The sequence below is a fragment of the Myotis myotis genome, unplaced genomic scaffold (assembly GCF_014108235.1).
Source record: "Myotis myotis isolate mMyoMyo1 unplaced genomic scaffold, mMyoMyo1.p scaffold_m19_p_9, whole genome shotgun sequence".
NCBI classification, from domain to species: Eukaryota; Metazoa; Chordata; class Mammalia; order Chiroptera; family Vespertilionidae; genus Myotis; species Myotis myotis.
The window spans coordinates 61,670,306-61,695,025 of NW_023416401.1; the positions used below are offsets into that span (position 1 = coordinate 61,670,306).

The following is a 24,720-nucleotide window of genomic DNA, read 5'->3' on the forward strand; positions in this document are numbered from 1 at the left end:
GATGAGAGGATGCTGACGGGCTGATGGGCAATGTCTTCATCTGAGACCACAGCTGGTCAGAGCAGGGAAGACTCTAGGATCCTCTGGTCAAAGGCTTAATGCCCTCATGGAGTTACACAGCAACGGAACCCTTGGTTAAATGGGACTGACCCTAAGCCCACGCAGTGCTGAGATGTGACAGGCTTTCCGTCTCACTGCGACAGGGCAGTGGCAGTGGGGTTTTGTTCTAAAGCAGGGGAACCTGGGCTCTAGGCTCTTACGGCATCTGCTGAGGGAGAAAAGGTCACACGCCTACACATTCTTTGCTGAAAGCCTCACTCAGAAATCCCTCTGCGGGCCTTTCTGGATAAATAGACTGAGAGACACGCCCCTTCCCCCATGTCCAGCTATGGCTAGAGGCGGCTGTAACTGGATTTTATCCTCAGGGCCTTGAGAGCAGAGCAGTCAGGCATGAGCTTCAGGGTCAGAATCCTGGCTCTGATGTGTGACTTTGCACAGGTTACCTAACGGCTCTCTGCCTTAGTTTCCTCACCTGTGAAATGGGCGTGACAACAGAACTGAGTCCATAGGGTGTGGAGAGAATTGGATGATTGGCACATTGTTAACTACTACCTCATGCCTTCTTTACTAACCCAGTCCCGACTTTGGGTGGGGCAACCTTTTCAGGTGATGGATCAAGTGTGTGCTGTAAGGCCAAGATGATCAGGACAATCCTGGTCCTTGAATTCCCGACTTCCCTTGCTGCTGAGGGAGGCGGGGGTGGGGGCCGGGAGGTCAAGTGACCCAGCTCTGGGCAATGATCCATAGGCAGAGGCACGCTGGGGGTTGTGGGTAAGCTTGTGCTCCCCTGATAAACGTACAGACGCCCTTCCCTCCCTGCGGACTTCTTCCTGTTTTGAACGCAGTTACGATGATGTACAGATTTCCCCATTCAATCTCAGTCCTGGTACCATCCAATTCTGAGTGGCAGATGTGGAAACCAGGGCCCACAGAGGGGCAGTCTCTTCCCTAAGGTCTCACAGCGAGCATCTGTCAGATCTGGGATTCAAGTCCAGGCAGCCTGACTTCAGCATATGTGCAGGCAACCCTCTGCGATACTGCCTCTGAGCGCCACTCCCAGCAGAGGAGGAGCCGGCCTTCGCCAGCCAGAAAACCAGACTCTAAGCACCAGAGACCAAATAGGACAGCCGTACCCCCGCTCAACTGTCATATTTCCCCTACTGAGCAGTATCCAAGTCCCTGGCATGATATCCTTGCCTTCCCCAAATCTGGCCTCTTTCCTGCTGCTCCCCTAACTCATCACACTCGCTCCCAGGGCCCTCCATGCAGTTCCTGTCTCCAGCCCTTCGCTGAAGCTGTGCTCACCAACCTTGCAAATGCCCACACTGCCCCTGCATGCCTGGTAAAGGCTCATTCCTCCTTCATGATGCAGGAAATCCTTTCCCGACACTTTGGCTGGTTCATCCATCAAAGCATGTGGGGAGCTTCTCTGGGGAACTGTCCCCACCGGACACCCTTGGTTCTGGAAGGCTGCTAACTAAAATACCTCCAGGAGAGCAGTGGCCTGTCCCCCTGACCCTCCATCTCCCCAGCAGGAGTGCCTGGCTCAGGGGCCAGGGCAGGCTGCATACATTTACTCAAGTTAAAGCTGGGAGACACTGGTTTTCCTCGGGTCCCTGAGCTGGGACCAGGGCATTGAGGAGCAGTGTGTGGCCATGCTTCCCGCTCTGGCTCATGGAGATGTCCTGTCTGCAGTAATGGAGAATGACTGTGGGAAAGACAGCTCTTAATTGACTCTCTGAGGCCGGCTTCACTCTGACTGCGGAGCCAATGCTTCCATGGAGCCCACTCACTGTTCGTGCCTTCCCAGCGGCACCCTCCCCTTCACCTGCTGTCATGCCTGGTGCAGCCCCCAGTGTGGGTCTCCTGACCCCGGAGGTGACTCTTGAGCAGTCTAAGGCTTAAACTCTAAGCTAACCATGCTTTCTCTTATCCCCCTTGCTGATGACTGGTTTGGATTTGGGCCTGTGACCCAATTCTGGCCAGTGAAATATAAGGGAAGCTGCAGGGCCGATTTGGGGAAAACATTCCTCTTTGATGAAGGAGAGACAAAATTCCCCCTTTCTGCCTCTGCACATGGCTGTGTGGGGGATCCACACTGGGAACTGTGGCAGCCTCCTTGGGACCATGAAGGGATGAGCTTAAGGGACAGGCGGGCATGCTGAGAAGGTGGGGTGGGAGGACTGAAGTCACCTGGCTCTTGGCGACTCCACCGGGGTCATTAACCCAACCCCGAGACGCTCTCCCACTGGGCTTGCTATAGTGAGCATTAACAAAATGTCCACATTGTTTAATGATGCTTGTAGCTGGATTTTCTAATATTTATAAATGATGGATACAGGAAGAACACGACCAGGCAGTGTGAGACCCATGGGAGATGGTGCCCAACTGCTGGCATTAAAGGGGTCAGTGAGGAGCTGCAGTTCTCTGGAGTGCCCCTGAGTGCTCGCCACAGGTGCGTGAGACCCCTCTCTATGCTGGCGTCCACTCCAGCCCACCCCACAGCACACTGCACTGTGACCAAGTGCCTAGAGGCCAGGGTTTGGGCAGAGGTGGCTGGGTGTGAACACGGCCAGATGAACCAATGACGACAAGGAAAGGAGGCTGGAGATGCAGGAGAGCTTGGAGGAAGACCAGGTGTGTGGGGAGAGCTAACGGACAGGAATGACTAGAACAGGGACCACAGGGGGAAGGGCCACTTGGGTGGGGGCAAAGGGGCTCCCCATGTGGGGGTGGTCACTTACATTTTATTGGTGCTTCAAAGGACCTGGCCACTGTCACCATTACATTGGTGCCAAATACCTAGAAGGAGAAGAAAGGCGCCTAGAAGGGGGTGGGGGCCGGGAGGGGCAGAATGGCTGACCTCAGGCGCCTCGATGTCCTGCTGAGATCTGCAGGGAGAGGACAGGGAGCTGGGAGGGGCTCCAGAGCAGATGTGAAGTTGAGCAGGTGGTCCCCAAAACTGGCCCTGGGGACACTTCAGGGGGCTCTGGTTCTGGGCATTTCAAAGGTGTCGGAAAAGGGCCTGTGACGTCCCTGGCCAGGGCTCTGCCCTTCCAAGAGATGCCCCTGCAGTCTCACCCACTTAAGAGAAGAGGCTGCCTGAGGCTGGAGAGAGGGCACCTGCACGAGGCTGCCCATGACCCCACAGCAATGCCTCTCGGTGTGAGTGTGGCAGGTCTCAGCCCAGGGATGTGTGTAGCCAGAGCGTTTGGTCAACAGCAGCCTCTGCTTCACACATCAGTGCCCGTGCCAGGCCCATTGATCAGCATTAACTACCCCTGCCAGGGCCACCGTGAGAAAGAGACAAGGTGGGCTGCAGGCACTGGGACCTGCTCTCTCCTCTGTCATGGATGAAGGCAGCCGAGCCCAGAGGGACCTTCGCTGGGGCCTCGACTTCCAGGCCACAGCTGCTGCCCTCCATCAGATGACCGCTGCCCAGGCCAGAGAAAGGGGAGCAGGGAGAGGCTTACCCAGAAGACATCGTAGATGAAGAGGCCGCCTAGCAGGATGCAGCCGGTGCTGACGTTGTTCAGGTGCAGGAGCTCCACCCCGTTAAGGGAGAAGGCCAAGCCGAAGAGGTTGTTGGCAATCCAGTGCTGGGGGAAGGTGGGAGTGAGACCAGTTCGTGTGCCCCCCTGCCCTGTCCCATCCAGTGCTGCCCCTGCCCCCCACGAACCTCATTTCAGGCCCTGGCTACTTACTTTCCTCAGCAGGTACCAGACGCCAACGATGCTGCTCAGGCCCAGGCACACCAGGTCCTTGGTGTCAAACTCATAATTGATGATCTCTGGGCAGAGAGGCCGGGTAAGTCCACTCCCCGGGGGCGGGGCTGCCCCTCCCCCTGTCAGCCCCTGGACGGAGGAGGGCATGGCTGTGGGCACTGTCACAGGCTCAAGGGAGCCACCCCCAGTCTCTCCATTTTCCTAGAGGGGGGAATGGAGGCTCAGAGAGCACAGGCCTGGCCTGGTGCGGGGTCAATGGGAGGCGGCCGGAGCACAGTTCACACTTGTAGGTGGGTGACCCTGGGGAGGCCGTTCCCTTTCTGAGCTTCAGGTTCCTTATCTGTAAAATGAGGATCACATCACCTCCCTGAGAGGCTGCTGTGGGGAGCAAGTGAGATGGCCCTTACGGAGCTCCCAGCACGGTGCCGGGCACAGTGGGAGGCCAATCAATGCCAGCTGCCACAAGCCCAGGCCTTCAGCAAGGTCCCCGTTCCTTCAGGAACCTTCCTATTTTGCCGCCAAAGGAATCAGGAAGGTTGCTGGCAGCCCTACGTCACTGGCAGAGGAGGAAGAAAGTAAGAGATGGCGCCTGGAGGAAAAGCAAGAGGGAGTCCCCGAGTCGGCTCCTGTGGGGAGCCCTGTGGCAGAGGCAGTCTCCTCACAAGGAAGCCCAGGGCCGCAGAGCACAGCCACTGGCACAGATTTCAGAGGGTAGGAGGCTGCCGCTGGGCCCCATTTCCGCTTTCCCCTGGTGATTTTTGTCTGGACACGCGGCCAACCAGCTCCTGGCCGCAGTTTTCAGCTTCCCCTGCTGCTAAATGGCTGTGGTACAGCTGCCTCTCCTTCCATCTGGTGGGCCTGGGGAGTGACGGAGCACCATCCGAGGCCCAGGGTCCGGGCATGAGGCAGAGCAAGAGACAGATAGCGCCTGGGACCCTGAAGACTCTGGTGCAAGCTTAGCCGTTTTTTTTTTAAATCAACAGATGCACTAGGGGTGCAAAAAAGTCACATAAAATTGCTGTTCTTTAGAAACAAGGTAGAATGTGCTAGGCTCCAGTAAGAGAGTGCGACATTCACAAACTCAGATTTTTACATGAGAAACCCCTTCCGTTTGGCCAAGCCATTGTAATCCTGTTACAACATTCGAACCCACAACCTAACTAATCCCAAAACCCAGGCTTCCCCCAATTCCCTGTAGTTTTTTCACTTTCTTTTTAAAAAATGTGTTTATTGATTTTTCTTTTCTTTCTTTTTTTTCTCTTAATAGAGAGAGGAAAGGAGAGAGAGAGAAAGACAGAAACATCGATTGGTAGGCTCTGGCTGCCTCCCACATGCTCCCTGACAGGAGATCAAACCCGCAACCTGGGTATGCGCCCTGACCAGGAGTCCAACTGGCAACCCCTTGGGGCATGGATGACAACCGACCAGCCGCTCTGGCCAGGCCACAGGTTTCACGTTTTACGAAGCCGTGGAGCCCAGGACAGTGTGGCTCAGTTGGTTGAGCGTTGTCCCACGCACCAACTCCCGGTCAGGGCACATGCTCAGGTTTCGGGTTTGACTCTGGCTGGGCTTGTGGGAGGCAACCAATTGATATTTCTCTCTGTCTCCTTTCCTTTCTCTCTTAAAAAAAAAAAAAAAAAAAAAAAAAAAAAGCCATAGAATCTCCCTTTCAAATCTTAGGTAGGAAAGTAATCCTACTAAAAATAGCAACAATAGCCAACTTTTACTGAGTGCTTACTACAGCCTGGCAGTGTGCTGAATGCTTTCCACTCATCACCTACTTGCCTCCTAACAACATACCTAAGTGGGAGGTAACAGACCACTTTTATTTTACAGATGAAAAAACCCCAACAAAACACCCAAGGCTCAGAGAGGTAAAGGCGCTCACCCAGAGTTCCCCGAGCAGGCAGTGTGACCCAGAGCCCACCTTCTCCATCACTCGCTCTATCCAAGAGCCCCGCCATCGGAGAGACTAAGGGGAGTGGAGGAGGAAGCGGGCAGCACTGACCTTCCTTGTTCTCCCCGGAGCCCTGCGTGAAGAGCAGCTGGTACTGTCGATTTGGGAAGTTGGCTGGAAAAAACTTACTCATGAAGGGGCTGGAAGAGAAGACAAAGCAGATTGGCAAACAGAGCCCCCGTGGGCACCCACAGACCCAACCACCCCAATAAAGCCCCCATTCACAGCTGTGCTCTCCAGCAGCCTCACAGCGGTCCCGACAGGCAGGTGTTATTGTGCCCATTTTACACATTTGGAAACCGAGGCCCTCAGAGGGTAAGTGACTGCCCAGGGTCACACAGGGAGTCAGTCTCTGAGCTGAGATGTGAACCCTGGGCTCTGGTGCTTCCATACTGCCTCTAGGTTATCACCCAAGAAACACAAAGCAGCCGACTTGCATGTAAAATGCAGTTTTAAGGAGAGCAATGGATCTCAAAGTCTGGTCCATGCACCATCTGTATGAGAATCCCTTGTCAAGAATGCATATTCCTGAACTCCCTTTCCAACCTAAGTTAGATGACCTGATGGTCAACCCACTCCCTTGACTTGTGAGGCCTGAGATTTTTATGAACTCGTTGGACTTGATCAGCCAGACAATTCACAGCCCCATGGGTGGAAATACTCTCACGTTAACCCAGCATGGGGTTGGCCCCTTCTCTTGTAATCCAGCATACTCTGCTTCCTGGCCAGGCAGGGAACAGACACTTTCTTTTCTGGATTACCTACGGAGCAAGATTAGCTAGCACACGGGGCTTCTGTGTGCAGCCTGGAGCGGCTACAAGCTTGGGTGGCTCAGCCCTGAAGTCTAACCAGCCACACGCCAGCTGTGTGTGGGGTGCTGCTGTGAAGACAGGAGAGAGGGCAGGGAGAAGCTAGGCCAGCAGTGCATCTACAGTCAGAATGCAAGAACTGTGAGTTTCCCTCATCATGGAGCTTGTCTAGACTCTAAGCTCGAAAGCATTTGGCAATGCCAGATAGACTGACATGACTAATGAGGTGGGCAAATCCAGAACAGTGTTCCCAATGGCAGGTAAATGGAGGCAGGCCAAGAGGTAACTAGGGCACAGTGGTAAAGGCAGGGGAAAGGGAGCCCTCTAAGACCCTGGGGCTTGGAGAAAGATGTGGCATTAAGGATCTCTGGGCTCAGTTTCCCCACTTGTCAAACAGCTAATCCCTCCCAGTCTGCAAGGCTGTGGCATGATGAGATGTGGCAGGCCCAAGGATGGAGTCGGGAGTGGGCTTCCACAGCGGGCTCTGAGGAGGTGGAAGCGGAAGCTGGGATGAGTGAGGATGATTCAGCTCAGTTTGCTGAATCACCTTTGGGAAAGTCTAAAGCCAGAGTGTATGTGTGGAGGCAGAGAGAAGGCCCAAGGAACTAAGCCCTTCACTCCAGTCTGACCTCTTCCTTAGAAGCTTGATGCTTGCCTTCTCAACCAGCAGAGCAGCAATTAAGAACATGGACTCTGGAGGCAGACTTCCTGGGTTCAAATCCCAGCTCTGCCGCTTATTAGCTGTGTGACCTTGGGAAAGGTACTTAATTGCTCTGTGCAACAGTTTCCTCACTTGGAACACTACAATGTCCTCCTCATAGTCGCCCGGTGCCAGGAGGCTGCTGGCAAATGCTTGCTTGAAGGCCTTCAAATGTAGACTATTGTTCGAGGCAGATATTTTTTTCTGGTCCTTGATGGCTCACATCAAAGCTAAAGGTCACTGCTTCCTGTTGGGAAACCACATCCTGCTGCCCTCTCCCCTGGGGGTGGAAGGCACAGGACAGAGAAACTGGTGACATGGCCTCCTCTTCCTAGAGTGGCGAAGTTTGGCTTTCTGACTCCTTTTCTCCTCTAAAGGTGAGCTGGGTGGGGAATGAGCTCACAGGTGATAAAAAGTCGAGGTTCCTTGGCAGACAGGATTTTGGCATGGGCTCGAGTCTCAGTGATTGTGCAAGGCAAAGGCAGGCTACAGGCCCTGCCTCCCCCAAACCCTAACCTGCGGTTTCTCCCGAGGACTGAGGTGGGCCAGGAAATGGGGGTGGAGCTGGAAGGAATCTCACAAGCCTTGGGGCTGAGGCTCGGGCTCAGGTCTTACAACCTCTCAGCAGGTCTCCTCTGCCAAGCCTCAGGAGCCGCAGGCCCACTGGGAGAGGGTGGCTGGCCGGCCCCCCCTTTAAGCTCTCTCTTCCCCCTTTCATTCATCCCAGTTTCTCATCCATATCACATTTTTCAGAGAACAGCTTTGGCCCTATATGGTGAGAACACCTCTTCGCCCATGGCTATCCACTGTTATTGTATTATTAAAAAATTTTTTTTGCCTGGCCGGTGTTGCTCTGTGGTTGAGTGTCGACCCACGAACCAGGAGGTCATGGTTCAATTCTTGGTCAGTGCACATATCCAGGTGTCAGATTCAATCCCCCAGTAGGGGGTGTGCAGAAGGCAGCTGATTGATGATTCTCTCTAATCACTGATGTTTCTATCTCTCTCTTCCTCTCTCAGTTCCTCTCTGAAATAAAAAAAACACACGTCTTTAAAAAATTTTAAAAAAAATTAATTTGCGAGAGAGAGGAAAGGAGAGAGGAAAATATTGAGTGTTGTTCCACTTACCCTTGCATTCATTGGTTGACTCCCGAATGCGCCCTAATCAGGGATCAAACCTGCAACCCTGGCACATCAGGGCTGATACTTCAATCAACTGAGCCACCCGGCCAGGGCTTCACTGTTTTTATATATAAATTCTAATCTTCCCATGTCAAACTTTGTGCTCTAAATTTTATCAAGAAAATGATTCTTCTTTATATATTGATGGATTTTAGAGAGATGAAGGGAGAGGGATAGAGAGATAGAAACACTGATGAGAGAGAAACATCGATAGGCTGCCTCTTGCAAACCGCTCACTGAAGATCGAGCCTGCAACCCGGACATATGCCCTGACCAGGAATCCAACCCTGACCTCCTGGTTCATAGGCCAACGCTCAACCACTGGACCACACTGGCTGGGCAAGAAAATGGTTCTTCTGATAATTTGTAGTCACTCACAAATGTTACCATGTGCAGTTTTAGCTGCTGTTGGTTCTATTTTCTGTTGATAATTTTTATCAGTAAAAATTATGAATTCATTAAAAGGCAGACGGACAAAAAGGTAGTTGGACAACTGCTTCTTAGATAATCCAGGACAAATTTGGGTCCATTTTCCTCAGTTATTGTTCAAAAGGGTACAAATGATACAGGTTCAAAATATTCTGCTTGAGCAGCTGGATGGAGCTCTCTTGCAGGGTTATTGGAATAAAAGTGAAATAACCAATGACTCAACACGTGGCCTGCCAGTGGCTTTCAAACTATGTGTTCTCTCACTCTGTGATGGTGGGTGGGCTGGGGGAGGGGCGGGGGTTTCAAGCTATTCAAAGACGGGTGAGAACTGGAACTGGAAGGGGGTTTGCAGTGGGTAAGATGCTAATCAGGATGGGCCCCAGTGTCTGGAAGTGACTTCCTGGATCCCACCCCACCCATGGTCTACCAGGAAGGGAGGTTTGTCTTTGAGGAAGAATAATTGGGTTTGCCACTATCTTGCTAGGGTCAAATTACAGAGGTGCCTTTGAGTCTGTAGGATGGAGGCTGGAGTAGAATCCTCCCAAGGTGCCTAGACAAGATTTTGTGGGTGAAGGTAGGTGGAGTTGAAAACACTGAACTCAGTTAAAAGGCCAGAGTTCAAGCCCCTGCCAGTGTGGCTCAGTTGGAGGAGCATCGTCCTGTGCACCGAAAGGTCACTGGTTCGATTCCCTGTACGGGCACATACCCAGGTTTCAGGTTCCATCCTGGTTGGGGTGTGTGTGGGAGGCAACCGATTTTTCTTACATTGGTGTTTCTCTCTCTCCCTCTCTCTTTAAAATCAACGAGAACATTTAAAAAAAGAACGAAAGAAAAAAAGACCAGAGTTCAAGTTCCAGCTGTGACCGTGGGCCAGCAGCTCACTCGTGGGGCTTGGCACTGGGCTAGATCTGCCCCTACCAGGAGGTACCTGGAGGATCTCCATCTTGTAGGTCAAAAAGCTGGTGCTCAGAGAGCTGGAGTAGTCTACACAAATATGGAGCCTGCAGAGCCAGGCCATCTGCCTCTTGAGCTCACACTCTTGACTAACACTGTTCTGCCAACGTGCCTAGAGGAATGGGGCCAAACTCACCTTGGCTTTCAATGTCCTTGTGAGCAGATCCTTCTCTTTTTTTTCTAGATTCTCTCCGACTGCTCTGGGAAGATTCTGACTCCCCCCTCACCATGCACAGACCTTGCAGCTCCTGGCCTCTCCCTCCTTCACCCCTCCGCCAGGTTTCCTACTTCCTAGCTGAGTTCACTACCACTTCCAGGGCCCAGATGGAAACAGATGGGGAGGCTCTCATAGTTGGGCGGGGGGCACACTCCCCTGTAGTAAGAGGGCGAGGACTGCCCAATGTTTGCAATGCACAGAGAACTGGCTTGTCCAAAATTCCCACAGCAGCCCCCCGCAGATCACTGTCCAGGTCCTTCATCACCAGTGAACTGACACCAGCATGCGGCAATCTAAGCAGTGACAGTGGGAAGAGGATGGGCTCTGGGGCCACACAGACCTGGCTTTGAATCTTGCCTCTGCTGTTTATCAGCTGTGTGATCTTAGCAAATTTGTTAACCTCTTTGAGCTTTAGTTTCCAAATTAACACAGGATTAAAAGCAAAAGCTAACCTTATAAGGTTTTCTGGCAGGTTAGTGGTTATTGAGCACAGTAAGTGCTCAGTAACAGATCCTGTGATAAAAGCCTTCCACACGACCCATGAAGGGTACTAGTATTTTCCTTCACACTCAGGTGAGGAAATTGAGGCCAGGGAGATTAAGTAACTTGCCTAAAGTCACAGGGATATTAAGTGGCAGAGTCTGGATTCAAAGTCAGGTAGTCAAATTCCAGAGCCGCACTCCTACCTTCTCACTACACCGCCCTCTCTCATGAAATAAGATCACATGTGAGGCGCCTTGCATAGTGCTTGGCACAGGGGCTCTAACAGCTGGCAGGGACACTGCTATTACTCGGCTCAGTACTGTGACAAGTAAAATGACATTACTGCTCACAAATACTACTTTCCCAGCAACCGGGGACACTCTTATCACTCCTTGTAAGGAAACTGTGGCCCAGAGAGGTTACGGTTCTTGTCCTAGGTCTCCTACGGGGTCACACGGGGAAAGATTCCCTTGGGTCTCTCAGCCAGGATTCAAACCTGGCTCTGAATGATGCCAGAGGTCAAGTTCTCATCCAGGAGCCTGTACTGGCTCCTGAAAAAGACGCTCCAAAGACTGCAGAGATGCCTTCTGACCTGATGGTGTGGGACAGGGCCAGGATTCCAAGCACGAAGAAATACATGGACAGCAAGAGGTTGATGTACTCCTGGGAGAATATCTGAGGCGGAAATACAAAGAGAAACAGAAAGTCAGGGTTGCCGGCGCCTGGCAGGAAACTGGAATCCGCACTTCTCTTCTGAAGGCTGGTCACACCCCTCTGGAGTTGAGGCACTGCGTCAGGGAGAATCTGACAGCGTGGGGGACCTTTTAGTTTCTGTGGCCCTGGGGGGAAAAGAGAGGACCACCAGATGCACCTCCAACGGAGCCCGTGGGTTTGCACTTGGTGGGCCCATTACCTGGAGACAGGCAACATTAGGGTTGTGTCTAGAGTCCTGCAGAGGAATCGTGGGGGAGGGAATCTGAGGTTCAGAGTCCCAAGAAAGCCATCTGGACCTAAGGAGGTACCCTCCAGTTTCCTTCTCCACGGCCCCAAGACACTCGAACGAGTCACCTGTGCCCTGCCCCACTCTCTACATCACACCCCTGCACACTCCTCCATGGTGATGCCAGAGTCATGGCAGCCAGCCTGACAGCTGCTTCTTGGTCTTATGTTGTTAGTGAAACTGAGAAGCGTTCTCTCTCAGTGCTCTGAAGCCAACGGTCACATGCTGTTCATCCTAGACTCTGGGAAGGCTCTGTCATGTTCTGTTCTGCCCCATTCACAGCATCGTCTTCTGAATTTGTTATTAAGAAGGTCTCTAACTGGGAGGCAATAATGGGCTGTTGTGTGGGCCTCAGGGACACTGGGGTCTCCCAAGTGGGGCTGCTCTGGAACCTGTTTAAACCTGCCCATCTGATCATGTTGCTCCCTGCTTACAGCTCTCAGCAGCAGCGTCCCTCTGCTCTCACAGCTCAAGGCCTCCATCCTCACCGTGGCCTCAGGCCCTCATGGTGACCAGCGCAGACTTCTCTGCTGCAGCCCACACCACGCCCGCTCTTGCTCTACATGCTGCCTGGATGCGCTCCTCCCGTCACGTAGGCCAACACTACTCACCATTCTGCTCTCAGCTCAGAGCAGCTTTCCTTGACATGGCGAGGAAATTCCTCATTAATTCAGCTCATGTTTACTGCCTACTACATGCAGGGCATCATGCTAACCACTGGGATTCAGCGAGGAATAAGGCAGAAAAGTCCCTGCTTCATGGAGTTCATGTGCCAGTGAAGGAGAAAGAAGCTCAAAAGAAACCAATGTGCACTATAACAGGTGGTGCTGGGAGCCAAGAAGAAAAGCTAGCAGGGCAATCAGGTGAAGAAAGAAGTGGGGAGAACTGGTATTTAGACAGGTGGCCAGGGAAAGCCCCCCTAACAGGATGACACCCACTTCTTTTGGGATAGAACCTTTAATGAAGGGAACAGCTGTGAGGATATTTGGGGAAAGAGCACTTGAGGTAGAAGGAAGGATGAGTGGAAAGGTCCTGAGGTGGGTACATGCTTGTGTGTGCAGGGAATACTAGTGAGGGCCTGAGTCTGGAGCTGAGAGAGCAAGGGGAGATTGTCAGGGGATGGGGCTGGGAGGCAGGAGGGAGACAGACTCTGCAGGGCTGTGAAAAGGCTGTGGATTCATCTGGGTCAGACAGGCTGGAGTTGGAGGGCTATGATGTGAGGGCCTGGGAGGATCCCTCTGCTGCTGTGGGGGAGACAGTCTATAGCGTAAAAGTGGAAGCAGAGCCCAGTGAGGAGGGCACTGCATAATCCCGCGGAGGGAGGATGGTGCCCTGGGCTGGGATGGAGGGAAGTGAGCAGTGGTCAGATGTAGATGTGTTCTGGAATTGCAGATGCAGGATGTGCCGAGGGGCTGGCTATGAGGCTGAGAAGCAGGGAGCAAGATGGCTCCCGGGGGTTTTGGCTCAGTGGCGATGTGTATGGAGGTGCTGCTGTCTAATACGGAGGGTCTGGGCAGGATGGTTCTGAGCTTCCCTGGTGCTACAGACCTCGCCTTCACAGCTCTTCCCAGGACTAACCTCCCATTTACCTATGTGATCACTTAATGAGTGTCTGTCTCCACCACGTGATAAGAAACTCCTTGAGGGCAGGGATGGGCTGAAGGTTTTTCCTCACTCTGGTGTCCCCCGCACCTAGCACGGGGCCTGGTGTGCAGCAGGCGCTCAATCAATGTTTATAGAATGAGTGGATGGATGGGCAAATCAGTGCCCTACACTGTGAACGCTATGAGAAAAAGACCTATGAACACAGACACATGGATTGTGCTTTACTTGACGACGTGGTGTACCTCTCACATTGAAATATGTTCTGTCAATGGAGGCCCTTGGGAAAATCTCTCTCTGGCTGCACCTCTGAGCTTCTGGTTGGCTTGACTGTGTGGACTAGGAATTGTGCACCAGGTCTCGCTTTCTTTGTGCCCTGGCTGCCAGAAAGTTTAATTTTCGTGAGCTGCCTCAGAGCAATCAGTTTTGGATGAGATGGGATCAAGTAAATTGTATGATTTGAGAAATGTTATAAACTCCAGTGCCCCACGCAGGAGAGGAGGAAAGGGGCAGCGAGACAGTCACTGTTAAAGAGACCAACCAACCAGCTGTTAGTCTGGAGCTCGGGAGCAGGCTGGTGGCTGTGTGTCCAGGCAGCCGCCTTTCAGAAATGCTGACGTGGACGTTGAGACATGAGGAAGAGGTGTACTGTGTCCTCTGGCACAAGGCAGGCTGGGGCTTACCTGCCAGGAGAGGAGGACAGGCCGAGCAATGAGCAACGGCACCCAGTGCCTTAAATAGAAATGTGCACACCCCCGCTGCCAGAAGTCCCTTCCTGGGGAATCTGGCCTAAGGAAGGAATCCTAAGTACTAAAAATGTTAGAAGGTCTGGAGGCACGGGCCTGGATGTGTGTCCCTGGCACTTACCACAACAGAGACTTGAGAAACACCCGCTTAAAGCAAAGTCAGAGGCAATGGGCTAAATGTACACAGAGCCCCAGAGAGATCTCAAAAGCACCGGGGAAAGCAGAAGGAAACAGAGGGAGGTGTACTGCATAACCCTATCTATGGAAACCAGACAGACCCTCATCAATACGCACCGATGCACCAACACCATATTTTTTACAAGGAGACACACATCTAAGGACACAAATCAAACCATTAGAGGCGGTACCTCTGGCAGAAAGAGAAACGGAGGTGGGAAATGGAGGTGGGCACAGGGGGTACGGGGGGCGGGGAACAAGGAGGGGGACATGGCATGGATTGATGCTGTTGCACTATGAACCAAAGCATTTGGTAAATGCTTCACCTGAGGCCCAGGAAAAAACGAAAAAACAAAGAAATACAAAAATGGATGAATACCTATTGCTACTTGACTCACTCTTATTTATTGGTAAGAGTAAACATCCAAATGATTTTTTCCGTTTAAAGTGAGGGGGATGATATAATCAACCATGGTGGATAGGCTTGGGGGGACAGTCTAAAACCATTAAAAAGAGTAGTTCTGATCCAACAATGCGGGAGCAATGGACCAGGAAACAGGCATTAGCAATTCCATTTTACTGGTTAAAACAGAGAATCTGGCTGCTACCCAATGCAGGCGAGGGAAGCAGCACACTTGGGACTGTTGGAGGGAATGTAAAAAGGGTGCCATCTCTTTGGGTGGAGGTGGCACTATCTGTCCAAATGACAAACAGAGATGCTATCGGACCTGGCAATCCTACTGCAGATACACTTGTCAATACGTGCACGTGCCAAGACATGTGCCGAAGGTGTCCCGGCAGCACTGCAGTGACGCCCAGCACTCAGCGCCCTCAGGACACACCCATAAAACAGAACCACAAGCCGCTGTTACAAAGAATGGGGTAGGTTCAGTTGTCTTGATACAAAAATATCTCCATGATAAAAATCATATTATGTTTGAAATGTATTTGTTTTTAAATTTTAACATAAATGTAGATCTATACAATCTTTTATGTAAAGATTCATAAGAAACTACATTGAGGAGAGGATTATGGCTCATTTACACCTTCTCTTAGATTGAAAAAGGTTTTTAACCACAGACATGGTATTTTGAAATTGTAAATTAAAGGTTGTCCTTGAGGAATTTTCACTGATCAGGAAAAAAGTGCTTGTGTGTGATGTACTATTAAAAAACATGCTTATCAGAAGCCTGAAAGGAGACAGGCTAATATGTCAAAGGGGATTACATTTGTGTATTTCTCTTGATATTTTCCCCTCCTTTACTTTAAGTTTCCTTTTTATATTTCTTTTATAATTAAAAAATAAGATACATTACATTAAATATAGTTTAAGGAGAGTTTGCAGTAACATGAGAAAATGCTTATGATGTTATTAATGGGAAGTGAAAAAAGCAGCTACGAAACTGAAGACACGACATGGTCACAGTCACGGCAAAACCATGCACAGGAGAAACAGTGGAAGGACACACCTCCAAAGGGGCTCTGTGACTGTCTCTGGAAGAGGGGTTTTGGATGTCTGCTGTTTTTCCCTTTTTACTTTTCTGTGTTTTCCAGGTTTTCAACACTGAGCCTGTGTAACTTTTATTAGGAAAATAAACCTCGATAAATTAAAAAAAAAAAAAAAAGCAATTAGTATGGTAGAGGTATGTCTGAGACACAAGCTATACCCCAGCCCAACATAAATAGTACCATGAAACCAGACGGGTATCATGCAAAAAACCCAAAAAGCTCCACGCAGAAAAGAAGTCAAGATTGGTGGGATACTGTCCCAAACACCAACAGTGGCTGCATCTCTGGGAAGTGGCTCTAGGGGTGAATTTTAAGGATATTTTTCCTGCTCTTTATTTTCTATAAATGAACATGCATGTCTCCTGGGATGGAAAAAGTAAAACAAAAGAAAATAAAGTTACTGAAACCAAATGACACAACAGGTGGCAAAGACTTACTTTGAAAAAGAGGTAGAGCCCCAGGAGCGTGCAGCTGGCGATGATGGGGAAGCGGGCGGCGTCCCGGCTGGTGATGGTCTCGGGCATGTCCGAGGCGTTCTAGAGGAGAGAGCAGAGGGACCCACTGAGCAGGGGTGTGGTTCTGGCCTCCTAGGGCTGGACACTGGTGAGGGTCTGATGCCCCAGGAGCTCATTAACCTCCTTCCCCCGCTCTGCCCCGGTTCACTCAGGTGCTGCAGGAGCCCATGTCTTCTTAACTCCAGGCTTTGTTAATGCTGTTCCCTCTGCCAGGGGAGCTGCCCAGCCACTCTGGGGCAAGATGCTCTGATCCCACTCTGTTGCCATTGAGGAATTCTGGGCCCTGACAGGGAAAGCCCAGGGAGGACCCCGTGCACAGGTGGCTTATCTGGGAGAAGATCCATGGCAGAAGCAGTCACTAGGTATGTAATAACTGAACAACAACAAGAACAAAAAACAAAAACTTTGGAACTGGTGACAGCAGAGTTGTCCTAGAACTCATGAGAAGGATTTCCAGTTTTCTTAGGAATTAGCTAAGAGGTAAATATGATCCATCTCTTATCCAGTAGGTAGTGAATACTGAGTGGCAATAAACCAACAACCTACAAAACTGACAATGGCTGGACCCACACACGGGAAGGCACCAATAGTGAGAAGCATCTTGTGTGTGTGTGTGTGTGTGTGTGTGTGTGTGTGTGTGAGATAATCCTCACTGGAGGATATTTTCCCATTGATTATTCTTAGAGAGAATGGGAGGGAGTGGGGAGAGCCAGAGAGAAACATCGATGTGAGAGAGACATAGATTGGTTGCTTCCTGCTTGAGCCCTGAGTGGGGAAGGAGCCTGCAACCGAGTTACATGCCCTTGACCGAATCGAACCCAGGACCCTTCAGTACTCGAGCTGATGCTCTATGCACTGAGCCAAACTGGCCGGGATGAGAAGCCAATCTTGACAACACTTAAAACTCAAGAAATTTGGGAAAACCGAATCTGGTAAGAGTGAAAGCCGCAACTAAATTTACAATGGCATATGCCGTAGTTGGCAGGAATGTGATCTGGGTAAAGAGCTGACAGAGGATAAATGTTTACATGAAAAAGAACTGAATGCGGGAGAAACTAAGATGGCGGCATAGATAAACACCGGGAAATTGCTGCCTCCCACAACAACTTCAATAAAAACAACATAAAGACAAAACGGACATCATCCAGAACTACAGGAAGGCTGGCTGAGTGGAAATTCTACAACTAGAAAGAAAGAAGAGCACACTGAGAGCCAGAGGAGCTGCGGAAGTAAAGTGCAGAGGTACGGAGGCTCGCGCGCGGAAAGGGGCTGGCACCTGAGGACGCGGCTGTCTTTTTGAATCGGGAGGGAGTCACAAGCTCCCGATTGCTCTGAACTCTGGTTCCGGGAAGTCTCTGGGGACACAGGACTCATACGGGGAGAAACTGGACTGTCTGGCAGCGGGCAGAGCTTGGAACTTGAGGTCGGCTTTCCCTCAGAGGTGCTTGCAGCAATTACCGGGACACTGAGACACACGGCCCCTTAGGGCAGGGCTAAGAATCCGCCATAGCTGCTTGCTCCGCCCTTTGATTCCCTGAGACCCCGCCCCACCCAGGCCAAGGCAGAGGCTTTTGCATATGAATGCCCCAGCCCTTTGCAACCTGAAAATTACCTAACTGCAGCTGGGCCAGACAGACCCAGAACTTCCAAGAGAAGGCCCAAGGCCACACAACGGCTTGCATTGCTTCACAGCTGGGCCTCATCTGGGCACCTCCAAACTCCAAAAAAGGAAGGGGAATCTGCAGTTCTCTTCATAGCTCATGCTGTGTAACCTCAGGCAGAGGCTAAATTAGCACCTCCTTAGATCCAAGAGCCAGTGTACCCAGGTGTCAGAGGGGGACTATCCGGATTACAACTCCTCAGATCCATAAGGGACACACTCAGGGTGCAGACTCAGTGAGCACCAAAACCCCACTGAAGCAAGTCTTGCCCCAGAAGGGTGTCTTCAGCACAGAAGTTCTCCCACTGCAGACACAGCTGATTCTCACTGCTAATTGGCCTGGAGGTCAATTCCTCCCAGTGATCCTACAACAATCAAGGCATAACTACAATAAGACTGTGCAAAAAGCCCACAAGGGGGTACACCAAGAGTGTCCACCTCAGGTAACTGGGGAGGCTGAGCCACTGGGCCCTACAGGACACCTAGCACACAAAACCACTCTACCAACACAGGGAAGCATAAAAAATGCGGAGACAAAGAAACAGGTCACAAATGACAGAAATGGAGGAAAGCAAACGACTGGATATAGAGTTCAAGGCCACGTTTATAAGGTTTTTCAAGAATTTTATGGAAACCACTGATAAATTTAGTGAGACCCTCGATAAATCTAGTGAGACTCTCGAGGATATGAAAAAGGACCAACTAGAAATTAAGCATACACTGACTGAAATAAAGAATAATATACAGAGATCCAACAGCAGACAAGAGGATCCCAAGAATCAAGTCAAAGATTTGAAATACGAAGAAACAAAAAAGACCCAACCGAAAAAGAAAAAAGAAAAAAGATTCCAAAAATATGAAGATAGTGTAAGGAGCCTCTGGGACAACTTCAAGCGTACCAACATCAGAATTATAGGGGTGCCAGAAGAAGAGAGAGGGCAAGATATTGAAAACCTATTTGAAGAAATAATGACAGAAAACTTCCCCTACCTGGTCAAAGAAATAGACTTACAAGTCCAGGAAGTGCAGAGAACCCCAAACAAAAGGAACCCAAAGAGGACCACACCAAGACACATCATAATTAAAATGCCAAGAGCAAAAGACAAAGAGAGAATCTTAAAAGCAGCAAGAGAAAGACAGTCAGTTACCTACAAGGGAGTACCCATACGACTGTCAGCTGATTTCTCAACAGAAACCATGCAAGCCAGAAGAGAGTGGCAAGAAATATTCAAAGTGATGAATGCCAAGAACCTACAACCAAGATTACTTTATCCAGCAAAGCTATCATTCAGAATAGAAGGTCAGATAAAGACCTTCACGGATAAGAAAATGCTAAAGGAGTTCATCACCACCAAACCAGCATTATATGAAATGCTGAAAGGTATTCTTTAAGAAGAGGAAGAAGAAAAAGGAACTCTTATCATTTGTCACAGCATGGATGGAACTGGAGAGCGGATAAATACCACATGATCTCACTCATTTGTAGAATATAATAAACAACATAAACTGATGAACAAGGACTGACCCAGAGACGGAGAGGCATTGATTGGACTGTCGGGCCTTGGAGGGAAGGTAGGGGAGGGTGGGGGTAAGGGGGAAAGATCAACCAAAGGACTTATATGCAAGCATATAGGCCTAACCAATGGACATGGACAACGGGTGTGTGTGTGTGTGTGTGTGTGTGTGAGGGCATGAGTGGGGGGTGGGGGGGTAGAGGGTAACGTGGGGACAAGGACACATATGTAATATCTTAATCAATAAAAAATATATTAAAAAAAACCAACTGAATGCAATAAAAATAATTTCAGTGGCCGAAACCGGTTTGGCTCAGTGGATAGAGCGTCAGCCTGCGGACTGAAAGGTCCCAGGTTCGATTCCGGTCAAGGGCATGTACCTGGGTTGCGGGCACATCCCCAGTGGGAAGTGTGCAGGAGGCAGCTGATCGATGTTTCTCTCTCATCGATGTTTCTAACTCTCTATCTCTCTCCCTTCCTCTCTGTAAAAACTCAATAAAATATATAAAAAAAAAATAATTTCAGTGTTATAAATATGGAAAAATTGGAAATAGAGTATAGTGCAACACAGGAATTAAACAGCTTTATACAATTCATACCAAAAGGCTCTCTAGTGAAAACTCATCAATAGTAGAATATTAAACACGCAAAGTGAGACGCGTTCGGAATCACGGTGCTCTCCAGGTCCTCTGCTAGGCAAAACCCTGTCTTCCAGGACCCAGCGAGTGTCACTGCCAGGAAGCGTTTCCAGGTTCCCCCACCGGGATAAGCCTGCTTCGCAAGGCAACTCTCCCTGAACTTTATGCCTAATTCTATTTTATAGTGAAGCTACCGAAAGTCCTAGCAACACCAGATTAGACTTCTGCTCATGCCAAAGAGAAGTTCTCTCCACAAGAGCCACAGACTCATCAGGGTCCTGAGATTCCACCGCCACATCCAGCCTGGGAACAAGGCACCAGCATCCCTAAGAGAAGGGAGCATGCTCAGCTGCAGTCTCATTAATATTTTGGCTCACAGCTGCCTCTTAAAAACCAACAGGACAAAACAAGCTAAGGGGGAAGCTGCCTGGAGAGGTAGATTTGGCCCAGGGAGGCCCTCACGCATCACGATGGAAGGTTGCAGAAGGCGAAGGAGATGGGGCATAGAGCGGGAAGCCCATGAAACGATCACTAGGAGATGGCGGGGTGGTGAACTGGGACGCTTACATGTCACTCATTTGTGTACAAACTGGTCCAGCCTCTGGGGGAGGGCCACTTGGCAGGCTTGCCAATTCGTAACCTACACACGCTCAAGATACAAAGAGAGGACACACAGATGAGGAACTACAAATGGCTCTCAATCACAGGAAAAATGTTCACCTTTACTTTTTTTTTTTTAAATCCTCACCTGAGGATATTTTCCCATTGATTTTTAAAGAGCGAGTGGAAGAGAGAGGGAAAGACAGAGAGAAACATCAATGTGAGAGAAACACATTGACTGGTTGGGGAGGAGCCTGCAGCCTAGGTGTGTGCCCTTGACTGGAATCTAACCTGGGACCTTCAGTCCACAGGCTGACACACTATCCACTGAGCTAAACTGGTGAGGGCCATCTTCACTCTTAATAAGAGAAGCTCAAATTACACTATACTGAGATTCCATTTTTTCATCATCAGAATGGCAAAATCCACGTTTGATAATACACTGAGTTGGTGAGACTACAGGGAAAACGGGCTGACCCACACCGCTGACAGGTCTTCCCGTAGAGAGCACATTGGCCAATAGCTGCCAAAAGCACAAATGCACATACCCTTTGACCAAGCAATTCCACGCTGGGAATTTTTCCTAGTTATAATTCATGCATGTGCAAAATGATGCACATGAAGTATAGCCAAGGTATTCGTTGCTCTCTTAATGGCTTGCTGGGTGACTGAGACCAACCACTTCTAAAAGGGGCAAGGGGCTTAAACCAAACGAGATATGGGATGTGTAAGAGCCTGGCAAACTGTGAAGTGCTGTGAACACGAGGAGCTGCGATGATCAGGGAGGCCCCCTTCATTCATAGGCATGGCTGAGGGCCCAGGCGCAGGGCTGGAAGGAAGCCTCCTTCTGGAGCCCCCAGAGGCAGCTCTGTGGGAGTCACTCTCTGGCAGCCTTGCTGGGAGGTGGCGGTGGTGTGTGTGTGTGTGTGTGAGCGTGTGTGTGTGCGCGTGTGTGAGCAACACTGGCACTGAGAGGCAGGGCGATCTTCCCTTCCTCTTCTCTCTCAGCCCTTGGTTTCTGCTTTTGGCAGGAGTGTGCTGGGGGACCTGGCCAAGTTCCTCACCCGCTCTGTGTGCCTCCACAAATTGTTTCCTGCGTAGCAGTAGTGTGAGCACACACTCAGAACACCCCCCCCCCCCGCCCCGCCCCAAACTAGCTCCTGACCTCAGAGTTCACAGGCAAGTCGGCCAAGACCTTGGCAGTAAACAGAATATCACCATACACTGTGACACGTGATAAAATAAGACACGTACGCTGGTCTGATACATGGCACGCGTGCCAAATAGCTGAGAGGGCTCTGATGTCAGAAAGCCGTCTGCTTCCTGCTGCCTCCCCAGCCGCGGGACCTCGGAGTTACTCTCTCAGAGCCTCCACTTCCTCAGCTGTGGTGTGACTTGTCAGGAGACTCGGGTTTTTGCACTGAAGTACTCGGTGCTGTGCCTTGAGCACGTCACTCAGGCTGGCGAAGCGATGTGTATTACTACATGCAAGGGGATCGTGAGAAAGCAAGCAGGACACTGCGTCTGCACGGCAGCAGGGGCGTAACAGGAGTGGCTGGAGCAGATGCCACTTAAGCAGGACCTTGAAGGCCAAGCACATGGTGTGAAAGCATCCAGGGGACTCCGGCGTCACCTACCAGTGTCAGGGCTCATTTCCACATATTCCTTTCATTTCAGCCCAGTAGCCTGGGCGGGAAGAGGCTTCACATTATTTGGTGACAAACCAAGGTTGAACAGATGCTCCACCATCCAAAGGAATTAGGTCTCCGCCGTGGGTGACTGTTATAAATAACCCATGCCGTAATGCTGAGTCAAAATGGGAGAATGGAAATTCGACCGACAGTAACAGTAATAAGGATAACATTTACTGAGAGCTTCCTAGGGGCCAAGCACCGTTCTAGGCATTTTACGTGACTACATCCTCACAAAAACCCTACAAAGCAGGTACGCTTAGTAGCTCCATTTCACGGATGAGGAAACTGAGGCTCAGAGAGGTGAAGTAACTTGCTTTGAGGTCATAGAGTTGGAGAGCAGCAGAGCCAGGATTCACACTGCGGCCACTGGTTCCGGAGCCCAAATGCTTGGCTATTACTCCCTAGGCACCCTCTACCTTTCCTATCTAGAAATTTCTGCTGGAAAGTTGTGACAAGATGCTCAGGGAGCCTGAGAGCTTTCTGAGGAACAGATCCTGGCAACAGAACAGTTAAATGTCATAGTTACAAAAATACTAAATGCGGTTAGGATTCTCTCCTAATTCAATTTGGATTTTTTTAGACCAGACACTCCTATGCGAATGCAATAGCTCCTGACACACGAAACATAATTAGAGAGTGGGGAGGGGGGGAGCTGACACAAGTAGCAGGCATAAATTTAGCTTCCAGTGACATTCTGGATGTTCCGTTATCAGGGCAGAAGCAAAAGCGGTGAGGAAAGACAGATGCCCGGCTTCCAGCCATTGGTTCAGCTCAGGCTCTGGGATACAGCTGCCAGTCAGGCCCTAGAAACGCTCTGGAACCCATGGACCATTCTGTGACTGCCATTCCAGCTGAAGACTGAGGGTCTTCTCTCCTCCTTACAACGTCCACTCACTCATCCGGCCACAATTCTGCTTCCTAAGTATTTCCTGAACTAACCCCGCACCCCAACCCTTTGCCTCCTACCATCTCACCAGCCTCTTTCCTTTCTCCCTCCTGCCTATTACTGCCCGGCCAGGAGAGCGTTCTGAAGCTCAGACCTGACTGTAGCACATACCTGCGCAAACATCTCCGCCAACGGACTACTAAGCGGTCATTCATTACACAGGAAGCCAGGGACTGGTGGCAGGTGTCTAACCTGGTATAACCCCTTTGGTGGACAATCTGGTAAAGTTAAAACACTTTGCCTCTGACCCAGAAAATCCATTTCAAGGAGTTAATCCTACAGATACACTGACAAGTGTGAAATGACTGTATGAGATAGATTTCAGCCTGGCCTGTAACAGCAAAGGGCTGACACACCTCAACAAACCGCGGAGAACTCTAAGCCAAGGTTCTCACACTTGAACACACATCAGATTCACCAGGACGGCCTGTGAAAACAGCCTGCTGGGCCCACCGGAGTTTCTCATTCAGAATTTGCAGTTCTCAGCTCATGTAACCCGGTCAGCACGGTGAAGGCCACAGCGCAGCTGCCCGCTGGGGTCAGAAGCCACTATGCTGCTGAAGGCGCGTGGAGGGTGCTGGTTCCGTTCGGCCCCAGGCCCCCTGCCCTTGGGCTGCCGGGTGGAGGGTGCACCTGGCTTCCATCTGACCCGGGGTCCTCCCCTTCCTTCCTCTCCCCTCCCCAAGGTCTTGTCCTCCAGCCGTCTGCGGATATGCCATGGATGTGCCATCTAGGAACTAGTCCGACCCAGCCAAGAAGACATCCCGCCCCTTCCACGCTGCTCAAAGATTACCAGGACGTTCTGGAATTGAAAAGGCTGATGTCGAGAAAAGACTCTTTTCTTTGGAAAAGGTGAACCGGAAGGAGAAGCTAAAAATCAAGCAACAACAACAATAAAAATCACACACACACAAAAGTCAAGCAAGAACAATGGATGAACAAGGTTGTGGCAAACGCTGAGGACACCAGCGCCCTGAAGGCCCTAAGTGTTGCCTTGACGATCAAGATCCGCAATTATGAAGCGCACATGTAGAAACATGGAAGGGACACAGCCCTCAAACGCTACCTGCCGATGAGCATTGCTCAGAGGAAAAAGATGCTCAAAAACCTCCCTAAGACCAACTACAATGTCTTTGAGAAGACGTGCAAGGAGCTGGGGACTGAGTCCACCTTCCCCTCTGTACTACCGAAAAGCCCACTGCAGCTGGGTGACCAAGAAGCTCTGAGCAACTGGGTTTACCGGGACGTTTAAAAGCTGAAGAAGCAACAAAGGGCTTTAAAAGCAGCAGCAGCCCGGAAACAAGGCCAGATGAACCCAAAGAGCTCTTCTAGAGTCAATCAAGGAAAACCAATACATTTTGTTCAAGTTAAAATAGAAATTCCCAGGTGGTGCTGAGTCATGCTTTTGGCGTGCAGGCAGGACCACCACTCCATAGGTACTGATGTATTTATCACCAATATATATTCAATGAAAAAAAGAAAGGTGCAAAAAAGTGCATATAAAGTATAACAGTTATATAGCGAAAGTGGGGGAAAGCATGTTTATATGTAAGGGCACAGAATCTCCTGGAAACAAGTAACAGGTCTGCTGCCGCTGGGGAGGG

At 50.4% G+C, this 24,720-nt stretch overlaps 1 protein-coding gene across 3 annotated transcripts in view; it reads right to left on the bottom strand.

Annotated features, from left to right (window-relative positions):
* Positions 1–24,720, bottom strand: part of HM13 (histocompatibility minor 13) — a 40,746-nt gene that overhangs the window by 12,326 nt on the left and 3,700 nt on the right. For all 3 annotated transcript variants that reach the window (XR_004969910.1, XM_036321809.1, XM_036321810.1), the window contains exons 2-7: positions 15,987–16,085; positions 11,108–11,190; positions 5,794–5,882; positions 3,765–3,850; positions 3,534–3,659; positions 2,805–2,862 (exon numbers count right to left, since the gene is read on the bottom strand). Coding sequence is in view for 2 of the 3 variants with exons in the window: in XM_036321809.1 (XP_036177702.1) it covers positions 2,805–2,862; positions 3,534–3,659; positions 3,765–3,850; positions 5,794–5,882; positions 11,108–11,190; positions 15,987–16,085 (541 nt within the window). In the remaining variant the exon portion in view is untranslated. The remainder of the gene's footprint in view (positions 1–2,804; positions 2,863–3,533; positions 3,660–3,764; positions 3,851–5,793; positions 5,883–11,107; positions 11,191–15,986; positions 16,086–24,720) is intronic.